General features: G+C 38.5%; 1 protein-coding gene and 1 pseudogene across 1 annotated transcript in view; one reads left to right on the top strand and one right to left on the bottom strand.

Annotated features, from left to right (window-relative positions):
- The window catches only part of CD109 (CD109 molecule), a 109371-nt gene extending 105547 nt beyond the window's left edge, over nucleotides 1–3824 (bottom strand). Inside the window, exons 1-3 of the mRNA XM_011381024.2 lie at nucleotides 3734–3824; nucleotides 3319–3525; nucleotides 2018–2222 (exon numbers count right to left, since the gene is read on the bottom strand). Of these exons, the coding sequence (XP_011379326.1) occupies nucleotides 2018–2222; nucleotides 3319–3392 (279 nt within the window). The 5' untranslated portion in view covers nucleotides 3393–3525; nucleotides 3734–3824. The remainder of the gene's footprint in view (nucleotides 1–2017; nucleotides 2223–3318; nucleotides 3526–3733) is intronic.
- Nucleotides 3825–8515: 4691 nt separating this feature from the next.
- On the top strand, nucleotides 8516–8698 carry LOC105306121 (annotated as a pseudogene).
- The last annotated feature ends 3283 nt before the right edge of the window (nucleotides 8699–11981 follow it).

Raw genomic sequence — 11981 nt, 5'->3', positions numbered from 1 at the left:
TTCTACTTTGAAAGAGAGAGCTTGCTTCCAGCAATGGTGTACTCAATGAAACTATTATGTCAACAGAGCCAAAAACGGCCCCTGAAAGAAGCACACTTTCTCATTTTCTTTTTCAAAGATTCATTCTGTTCCCAGGATAGTGTTGTCCCACCCAGTCATGAGCACTTTAGCCTTCCCAGAGGCATGTGACAGACTCTCTTTCCAAAAGAAAAATCTAATAATAAAATTAAAAACCAAGCGACAATAACATCTATCACCATTATTGGTATTATTTGCAGGGGAAAAAAAAAAGAGACTAATAAAGGAAATTGCAGAAAAGACAATGCAGGGGAAATTCTAGAATAAGAGTATGCAAAAGTCCAAGCAAGGCCCAGATATTTATCAAAATCGTCCATGTTATTCTGGACCTCTGCATTGTAGTAAAACGGCCACACATGTAGAGCCAAAACGATATTTCTTAATAAACAATAATGAATGTGGAAGTACCTTAAGTATTGTCTGCTGTGATTTCGTATTTCAATATTTTCTTTAGCCATTATTTTAAGACCAGAATTCATTCATTTTCAGAATAATGGTTCAATAATGAAAGGAGAGGTCTGCCTCCAGGTACAAAGGAAATAAATTATGCTTCCAGAATCTTTTTTCAGTATTATTACTTGTAATATTAACAGCTGTTGTTTACTGAGTACCTAAAAGAGTAGAAATACTGATTTTAACTTGATAACTGAGATTTAAGTTTCATTATCCCCAGGTTCCAGATGAGGAAATTGAAGCTCAGAGCTCTTAAGTAACCTGCCCAAAATCACATAAATGAGTGCTAAGCCTCAATCTCAGATCTTAAGCACTAACATAGATTTCCTCTCCAGTGAAACAAGGCCTCTTTTTTCCCTGATATTATATCTATGAAAGATCCCTGCAGGCCTCCTCCTGACTCCTATGCCAAACTTACCCACCCAGTCAGTCAACTTCCAGTGGAGAAAGAACCATGGTTGTAAACCAACTTTGATTTTATCTCATTTCATGATGGTGCTAATTTTTCTATGCGTAGAGTATAAACATTTATATAAAGAACCACTGTGGAATCCCATCCATCTTTCATTATGTGCCCTTAAATGATTTTTTTAAAAGATAACTCTTAACATTATAGGAATTTATTCTTCAATTTCTGGCCCCTGATTAAACATCTAAACATGATTCTAGTTAACAGTGTTTATAGTTGAGTAGTAGGATTATGGGTGATTTGGGTTTATTTCCTTTACTTTTAGTGTTTATCAGGTTGTAAACATTAAGTATGTAATACTCTTTCAACTAGAAAAAATTACAATAAATGTTCATTTTAATGGAAAAAAGTTTAAATATTTACCCCCAAAAAATTATTTCTTCTCTTAGTATTGAAAAAGAAGACATTCGTTGATCCAATTTAATGCTGAAAGAGGTTAGAACCCAAACTTTAAACAAGATTTGGGGATTCTTTTACAAATGTCTCCCATTTTTACATTATTTTTTTCTGTTACTTAAAATCTTAAGAAATATTCTATAAAACTGAATTTTAATTATTGTGCAGCTCTTCTTTTCCTTCCCATAGGCTTATTTAGGAAAATCTCCTATAGCCAATAAATAAGGTTTTGTGTAAGACTGTTAACTATATCCATTTCCTCTTGTTAGTATACCTTGGCCTACATTCCCAGCCTCCTTTGCAGCTAAATGTGGTCATTAGAGGAGGAACAGAAGCAATATGAACCACATGAGAAATTCCATGCTCTTCTTCTGACTTGGAAACTACATGTTGATGATGATGGAGCCACAAAGTAGAAGGATCCTGGGTCTCTGAATCACCACTTGGAAGAACAGCCAAGAACACCATTTTGGACTTCATGTGGGTAAGAATTAAAAGTGCTTCTAATTTTTATGTAAAAGTGTTTTCAATTATTACATAAGACATTGCAAATTTGGGGTTTCTCTGTTACCTTATCTACCTAAAACCACAGTTTTATTAACATATGCCAGTTACTACAACAGAAGGGTAAAACTCTGTGCTATCTATCTTACCTTTTTCAAAGACTCCTTCTGCTTCCAGGACAGAGACCGTGAGGTTTCCTGCCAACTTGATTACTTCAGCCTTCACAGTGACCTGTGAGGGGCTGTGTTCCAGCAGCTGCACCCCAATAGTCACATTTCCTCCAGGCCTGATGATCTCTGGGGCTGTCACCAGAAACCTGGGCCTAAAGAGTTTCCAATAAGGGAAAAACAAAGTTTCTTATCTTCACACCTCCATTCTTTTGTGATCTTCAAATTGTGTTGATAGTGAGACATACTCCATATATCGTGCCAATTGCAGTTGTTCCAGTTAATATTGCCCCGCTGCTCCATTTAGCAAATGCACTGAAATGCTATTGAAATAATTCCCATAAATCAACTTTAAATGTAATTCATGTACCAGTAGAGTAGGGCCTGTGTCCTTCTATTTTATAAACCACGAACAGGATGAGCCTCAGTATAAATGGCTTATGCTGGGGCAAGCAAAAGTTATTGGCAATGTACAAGCCTCTAAACTTCTCCTTTACAGATGACCTCATCCCAGTGTGATTTTTTTCTTGGCTTAAACACACACACACACACCCAAACACACACACACACACACACGGATTTTTGCCTGTTTCTTATTCAAACCTTTATGTCAGGGCATTTGCCCAAGAAAATATCATCTAACTAATTGATTGCAATATACCATCAGAAATTAAACTATCAATGGTGAAACTTTCAGGTGTAGCAGAGTCGCTAAAACAGCACTTTCCTCTGCCTGAGCTACAGGTTAGGGCTCAACAGCAAAAACCTTTAGGAATGGAGAACTGACCATTATTTGGGTGTCTCGGTAGTTACCTGCCTACAAAATCTGCACCTGAACCCACACTTCAGTCACCTCAGCCACATTTTTCCATGCCAAAGTTGAGACACCTTGTTTTAAAAAAAATAGTATATGTTTTTGAGAGAAGAAGGCACATTATTTGGGAGCAAATAGTTGAGAAAAATACAGAGGCAACGTGGACTAAAAATAAAATGACTCTCTTTAGAAAGTAGTTACGGCCAGAGAGTCGCTTAAACAACTTCATGGGTGGAGAATATAACTGTCTCATGGAGAACCAAGCTGAAGCGACACACAGGCAAACCCTCCAGGCCAGCGCCTGGCTGGGGGCTGCCGCCGCGCGGCCGTTTCCCACCCGCTGCTGCACAGCCGCTGCCGCCTCCCGCAGCCCGGGCCCAGAAGGACAGCGCGGCCCCGCGCGCCCTCACTGCGCGCCCGCGCTCCTGCGCTCCTACCCGGGGGTTGCGGCCAGCGCGGCGGTCCACATGCAGACAAGGTGGGCGGCGGTTAGGAGCCGTGGGCCCCGCATCTCCGCGGTGTCTGCCTGGGCGAACGTCGGCTCCTGGGGAAATTCGCGAGCACCACGGGGTGTGGCTTTCCACCTCCTCCCTGATTTTTTTTCCCCCCTGACTCTGGGGTTTAGCAGTCTGAAATGGGCGCGCCTAAAAAGCGGAGTGAGAGATCTAAATTGAGACAGGACTGGGTGACTCCACCCCTCCCACCCGCATCACAATGGCGCTTCTGGTTGCTCTGGCAGACATCGCAAATCCAGGGGGGTTCAAAAAGCGGTCTCTAAATGCGGTTAGCCCAACCTGGCCCAAGCATCCCTGCTCCCTGCTGAGAACACAGGGCGCCACTTTTTCAGCCTACCGGGTTCCTCTATGGGCTGTTTACCCGAGCGCTTTACCAACGATGTCCAGAGTGAGTAAACAGGCCCATCCTTGTGAGGAGAAATTCATAGCAGCTATGCGAAGTGGAAAAAAATTAATCATTGTCCGCCAGATTATGAGTCAGAATTTTAGAGAAATGGCAAACACACACACACACACACGCACGCACGCACGCACGCACACGTGCCAAAAGGGTGTATTTACTGGGTGGTTGTTTAATGTATACGAATGGGCACCGGAGAAAACTTTATTACCTTAATACAAAAACCGAGGTATATTGTTTGCCTCGCCAGGAAAATGTGATTTCTCAGCTTGAAAAGAAAGAAGAAGAATTCTGGCACATACAAGAGCTAGGTGTTGCTACTTGGAACTCTGAGAAACAAATGAGGAGATGCTTTATACTTCTGGCTATGTCGAAACATACTTGCTACAGAAAGTGTCCATTAGAACTGTAAAGTTTGGAGCAATTTGTATAAACACGACTGAGACCGGTGTAGCTTTCCTGTCCTAACCAAGGACAGTGGCCTTGGCACCCAACCTTACAAATCTCTAGCTTCTCACTATCCTGTCGGCAGCTCCTTCTCCAGCTCTTTGGCACCGCCAGCATCTTCAGATGACTCAGGTTTCACCATGACTACACCATAAAAGCAAAGAACGGCCAGAAACTGTTGAAAAACAAGCACATTCAATCCCTGAGAACTTAAACTTTCTAATTCATGGAGAAAAGTTTTAGATGGTGACTTTTTAATACCCGGCAAATGCAAAAGGAAAAGAGGTTAGCAAAGGAGTGTCTTGTGACAAAGCTATGTGCTAAAAAGGGAGAAAGTAGCACCTAGACAAACTGTGGTTTTTGAAATCCAGGAACTTACTTTCCTCCCTTTCCTGTTCCACCCCTTTTCACCCTGCTGAACAACTTGCGGAGGTTCCTTATGTCCTTGTTTCTCCTACAGGCAGCCTATCTTTAGTGGCCCACTTCCTGTGCAGGCAGGGTTTGGGAATGGTGAAAATATCTAAGTAGATCCTAGGGTACGGATCTTGTCCCTAACACAGCTGTTATGCTAGTCTGGTCTCCTTACCTCTGTTGTTCAGAGAGGAGGACTAGGGTCAAGTGTGAGCCAAGTATCAAGGTCTAAACCAGTGTATATCACACTCTAATGTATATGAGAATCACATTAAAATGCAGACACTGATTCAGCAGGTCTGAGATGGGGACTGAGATTCTGTTTTACTGAAGCTTACAGCGAGCCACAGGGTATCTACAGACAGGCAATTTTAGGGCACTTTGATGAGAAAGGGAAGTTGAGAACATGGAGAAAATGCTTTTCAAGCTTCACTTCATAAGATGGATCAATAAATTCAGGTTGATTTTAGAGGCTAGCAAATGTAACAGGGACTCTAAAAGATTTGTTAATAATATTGCATTCCAAGAAGACCTCTAGAAAGTCTTAGAACCACCTAGTTGTTTTATAAAATTAAATCTGTACAGATTTTAAATTGATGCAGCCTCCCTGTTTATGCCTCCCCCTTTTTTTTTCACAATATACACTTGAAAAGCTTAACCATGCGGAAATTTAGCCATGTGGATTTGCACAAAGTTGAAGCTGTTAGATGCCTGGCAGAGAGTAGCTGCTCAATAAAAAATGTATCAAAAGGACTAATAAAAAATATTCATTTCAGAGTTTTTTTAATTAATTAAGAAAAACTGAAAATAGTCTGAGAGTAACAGTAAGAGATTGGGTTAAATATAATATATTTATGCAACAAAACGTTGTGAGGTGATTAAAATTTGTTCTTGAATTGGAGACGATTAAATTATTTAGAGATAAATATTCATGATATGCTGTTGGGGGGAGTCTGTTTCGTACAACATTTTAAATGTGATTGCATTTTTATCAAAATAAAGTATGTTTATGTGTACACATACATTATAGATATAGTCACTGAAGAAAGACTTGGAGGATATTTACCAAAATGTTATGAGTATCCTGGTGATTACTTGTACCTGCCAAGTTTTCTACAATAAATACATATATATTATTTCCTTTAAGAAGGAAACAACAAAAATGGTATTGTATTAGTAAATAATCTTTAAAAGAGCATCTTAGAAACTCTTGGAAATAAAATTCATGAATTTTGATACTAAAAAAAATGTGTATATTCTTCCCATGAAAATTGAATGGCTTTCAGCATAAGAAGCCCACTCTGTTTCCATGTCCCTCCTGACCTGTCTTTAGAGTGTGGTTCAGAGAAAAGCAGAACCACTATGAGAGTGATTCCATGCAATTATGGGAGCTGGAGGAGCAGCCGTTGCCTCTGCATCTAGTGTTGAGCATAAAGTCACTCGAAGTCAGTTGGGGGAGAAAAGCTAATTGTGAAAGAGAGCAAGGAAGCATGAGGAAGAACTGAACCCATGTCTCTATTACCACCTCCAGCTTTGTTGTCATGGGTAACCTGCAGAAGAAACCGGTATCTTTCACCCAGAGCTGCATACGCACTGGGCTCAGAATTCAGAAAAGCTCAAGAAGGACACCTCTCAGAACTGGAAGAGCCACGGCCCGTTGCCAATGCACATGCACCAAGTCAGCTAGTGGATCACTAACAATGCAGGCAAGCAGCCCACCTGCCTCAAACCCTGCACTGACCCTCAGAGAGTAAAAGATACAGCAGCTTCACTGCTGACTTCCAAATTCACATAAAATGTCTCTTTCAGACTCCAATTCAGAACCATATAGAAGGGGGGGATTCTGAGAAATTTAGCTCCATCTTAGATAAGTTGGCACAGTACAAAGCTACCAAAGTCCATGTTTTAAACCATACTTAACTTCAAAAAAAGACAATAGGAAAATTATGCTTTCACTTAACATGATGCAACAATCCCTCTTACAACCAAAAGCAACCTAAGGCTCTCTCCAAGAGGATACAAAGTCCCTTTAACCATCTTTGGACATTGTTCGTGTCTCTTCTAGCTGAATCGCATTTTCTTTTGATATCTGGTGACTTTAATGCTGAGATCTAAGATTAACTACTATTAACACAGGTTAGAAGGTAGAAGAATAAGAGGGAGAAGGAAAAATATTGGTTAATATATTCATATCAAAACAAACAGGAAATGCAAATAGCTATTACTCTCCCTATTTCTGCTACTGGTCACATAGCTGTAGATGGTATTTATAACCACCTTCTTCCACCTAGTCCTCTGCCCTCAGTATGTACCTAGGCTGGTCATAATTTACACATGGTGGGGTGACCCGAATCTTCATTCCTGAAGAGTCTGAGCCATTAGCAGTCTTTCTGGTATTATATTGTTGTTTTCTATTGATTTTAATCACAGGACCTGAGAGGAGTAAGAGACATCCAGATATATCTTATGCATTGCAGAAATACTCCTTACTTCCCTTTGTTTAGTGGCAACACATCCACAATCAGGATCATTCAATGACTCCAGCCAGTGGAGCAACCCCTTCTTCGGCTGCTGATTTGGCAGGAGGAGCTCAAGTAACCAGCTAGCAATCTCATCTGCCAGTTTAACTGAACCATTGCAGTATTCTCTAGTGAAAGAGTTCCTTTCTTGGCAGCTAAGACTGCTAACCCAGCAGAGCCCAATGTTGTGGGAATGGGAAACAATTTTCAGTAGTGGATCACTAGAGGTAGTAAAGGAACCACTCTAATTTGTACTGCCTAATTCTCAGACCAGTGAAGCTGGCTTTGAGAGAAACATCAGTTACTGATGTCAAGCATATACCACATTCTAGCATCTGTTGTTTGATTTTTACACGTTCAGATTTTGTAACATTTCAGAAGTATTATGTACGAAAAGAATGTCTACTTACACTCATCATCTGTTTGAGAGCTATTTAGATAGAATCCTGCACAGAACACCAGAATATTCCTTGAGAATATTTTTTACCCGAGGAAAAAGGAGGAAATCCCTGTCCCGTGGAAGACAGGGAACGATATTGAAATTAACAAGGAATAATAAAAATGAGGCTTGTCCTTAACTCTCTATATGATAGTCCAGAGTTTAAAATTAGAATTATCTGTCCACTATGGGAGGTGAACACACAGTGTAAATACATATATGCCTTACTGTTAAAATGTACAGCTGAAACTTATTGGATTTTGTTAACCAATGTCACCATTAAAATTAATTAATTAATTGATTAATTAAAAATTAAATAAAATAAAATGCTTGATGAATTAGATATAGCACTAAAAAAAAGAAAGAAAGAAAGAAAAAAGCATTCTCTGTCCAAAGAAACTATCAAACAAGAGTGAATATTGAATAAAAACATTTTTAGGAATGGAATGGCTAAGATATTTTACTTTCCACAAACTCTTTTTAGAAAGTTACTTTAGAAGGACATATTTAACAAACCAGTGAAATAAGCCAAGAAAAAAACAAGATATAAGATTCAGGAAAAATATATATATAATCACAAGAACAATGAAGTGAAAAGTTCCAACAGGAAGAAGAATTCAAGGAATAAGGCTCGAGGGGTTAAAAAAGAATCTTAATAGAATAGATAAATGTGATGTAGAACTGGGGATGAAAAACTGAGACTATAATAATGTAAAATACTGCAACAAAAGAGAAGGGAATTGAGAAATTCTATGGAAAAGAAAAAGCTGGGGGAAAAAAGAGAGCATAACCATAATTCATTCATTGGTTCTGCAGTAAACAGTAATTATACACCACGCATTGCATGAGCACAAGTGCCTCTTTGCCTCTTGCTTTAGACCTCCTGTCTCATCTCTGCTCGAAATGGATCCCAATTACACCTGCTCCACTACATTGGTGGCTCCTGCACTGGATTCTGCAAATGCAGACTGCAGATGCACCTCCTGCAAGAGGAGCTGCTGCTCCTGCTGCCCTGTGGGCTGTGCCCAGTGATCCCAGGGCTGTGTCTGCAAAGGAGCATCGAACAAGTGCAGCTGCTGGGCCTGATGTTAGGGGGAGCCTGCTCCTCAATGTAAATAGAGCAACATGTTCAAACCTGCATTTTTTAATTTTTTCATAAACCCTGATCTGATTGCTGTATTCCTTTTTGTATGAAATATTTGAAGGACAATAAACTTATCTGGACTCTTAAAAAACAATGGTTATATAATTATGTTGATGTAAGCATGGTTTATTGAGTTATAAGTTATGGAATCAGTCTCTTTAAAGGAAGAGAACTAAGCTCCATCCTGACTTCCAACATGAACTATATCGCTGGGAACCAAATAGTACATATAAGGAAATTGCCATTTATAGAAGTTTTCCAGCTAGTAAATGTAAAATCAATGTTAGAAGTAGAATAGCCCCATATCACAACCCTTAGTGAAATAATAGATCTAGATCAGTATTATCCCATAGAATTTTCTGTGATGATGGAAATAATCTATATCTGGACATATTTAACAAACACAGTAGCCATGAGAAACATGAACTTACTGAGCATATGACATGTAGCTGGTGCAACTAAGAACTGAATTTTTAATTTTATTTAATTTTAATTTATATTTAAATAATGACATGTGACTAATAGCTGCCATATGGGATCATCATACAGATCTAAACAATGATCATAAATGACTGCTAGTATCACAAAAGGAGATCTCCAGATACTATACGTCTCCCAGTAGAAGAATACAGCATCGCCTAAGTGGTCTTGTCAAGATATTGAACCTGAATTTGATCAAGCCTCTAGATTCAACTACCAACTTGCAAGGAACTGTAGGGGAACATACTAAATAACATGCAAACGTGTTAGCGAAATCCAGACTGTAGGATACTTTATTAAACAATACAATTTCTTCAAATAAATAAATTTCAAGGAAAAATAAAGAGAATTGAAAGAAACTATAGATTTAAAGAGACAAATAACAACTAATAGCAATGTGTGAATATTATATAGCTCCAGATCCAAACAAAACTGAAAAAAAGAATTATTACACATCTGAAATAGTTAAAATTGTGAATAGTGACTTAATATTTGATATTAAAGAATTTTTATTAATTGTTTAGTTGGAGTTACATTTTTGGAAAAGGTCTTTATCTTTTAGAAATACATACTAAATATTTGTGGGTAATATGTTAAAATGTCTAGGATTTGCTTCAAAAATAATACAGGAACCAATTTAGAACCAGTAGGATGGCTATTACACACACAGACACACACACACACACACACACACACACACACTCACACACAAAACAACCAAAGAAACGAACAAAAGAAAAAAACACACACAAAAAAATAAGTGTTGGAGAGGGTATGGAAGAATTGAAACACTTGTGCATTGCTAGTAGAAGTGTTTAATGGTACAGCCACTGTGGAAAACAGTATGGCAGTTCCTCAAAAAATTAAACATTGAATTATCATATGATCCAGTAATTTTACTTCTGGGTATATACCCAAAAGAATTGAAAGCAGGGACTCAAATGGTTATTTGTACACCTGTGTTCATAGAATAATTATTCGCAATAGTCAAAAGATGAAAGCAACCCAATTGTTCCTTGACAGATGAATGGATAATCAAAGTGTGGCATATACACACAATAAGATATTATTCAGCCTTAAAAAGGAAGGAAATTCTGACACATGCTATAACATTTTTGAACCTTGAAGACATTATGCTAAGTAAAATAAGCAAGTCACAAAAGGACAAATGTTGTATGATTCCATTTATATGAGGTTCCTAGAGTAGTCAAATTTATAGTGGTAGAAAATACATTCTACTGAATAGAGTTATTGTTTAATGAGAAGGGAGTTTCAGTCTGGGAAGATGAAGAAGTTCTAGAAATGGATGATGGTTAATTGTTGCACAACAATGAGAATATATTTCATGCCAGAGAACTGTGCACTTAAAAATGGTTAAGATGGTAAATTTTATGTTGTGTATCTTTTACTATAAAGAATAATAATATAGGAGGGGACAAGCAGGTGGGTCAGAGGGAGAATAATGTGGCTGTGAGTTGATGATTGTTGAAACTGGGTGTTGGGAACATAGGGATTCATTGTATTCTTCTCTCTACTTCTGTATATATTTGAAATGCTCCATAATGAAAATATTTTTGTTCCAAAACAAGTTATACAAAAATACAAGAAAATTCAATTTAAAATAAAAAAACTAAAACAGAAAAAAATGGCTAATCATACTCACCAGAAAAATATTATCACAGAGAAGATGAAAATTATGTCCCAAAATTTTGTCTGAAATTATCACTGTCTAAGAAAGATATCTAGTTCAGGCCTCAATGAAGAAATGGAGAGACGATGGAAAAAATGAAACTTGAGTTAGAAATACCAAGAAAGAAAATTCTCAGTTTATAATGGCTTCCTGTGGAAATAGGCAGTTGAAGGTGAAGGGGACTGCTGGGTTTCTTTTTTGTTTTCTACTGTCTTGTAGAATTATTTGAGTCTTTAAACTATGTTTAACTTTTAAATACTGGATTTAAAATGTTACTTTTTAAAGAAGACAGAGCTAAGACCCTGTGTCAAGGTTTTAAAACCTGGTCAATATAATACACACACCAAAAGTTAATTGTCACATTGACGTAATACTTTTTCTTTGCTCTGTTATCCACATTTTAACTTCTTAGCTTCTCCTTGCTTTACATTTTCATTGTTCACTTTTGGTTGCGAGGAACCTGTGGAACCACCTACTTGCTTTAGAAATGAACACTGTAGACTGTCTTCTGAAAAGCTATCTACTGCCTCCCTCTGCTATATATTCCTTTGTCAGAAGAGCTGGAGAGCTAAAATATGCCTTTCCAGGCTCAATCCAACAAGACATGACTTTGTGATATTATTCTGCACAATGAGACATGAAAATAACCCTGTAGGGAAAGCATTCTCCCCCTGAATAAAAAGGCAACACCTCAAGAAAGCAGGTCTGTGGCTCTTTCACTTCATCTTGCCCAGAACACAGGCATCAGACCTTGCAACTCAGAGGATGAAAGCCACCAAGGAGGGCAGAATGGAAAGAAAGGTAGAGAGCATCTGGATCCCTGAGTGCACAAGAATGAGGCTGTAGCAGCCTTGGACTTCCCTAAGTGCCCCCTCCCAATAGATCTATCTCCTTGGGAGAGAGAACTCCTAAGTCAATGTCAGAGTTTCAGGCCTTTCCCACCTGGGACTGTCTCCTCAAGCAAGCTTGGCAAGCTGTGTGGGTGAGCCTATGATTCCCTTAAAGCTTCCCACTGCCACTTCCCTCTCTCTGCCTACCCAGAACATGAAAGCTGA

The sequence above is a fragment of the Pteropus vampyrus genome, unplaced genomic scaffold, assembly GCF_000151845.1.
Source record: "Pteropus vampyrus isolate Shadow unplaced genomic scaffold, Pvam_2.0 Scaffold422, whole genome shotgun sequence".
Classification (NCBI taxonomy): domain Eukaryota; kingdom Metazoa; phylum Chordata; class Mammalia; order Chiroptera; family Pteropodidae; genus Pteropus; species Pteropus vampyrus.
This window is presented reverse-complemented; position numbering and strand designations above follow the sequence as displayed.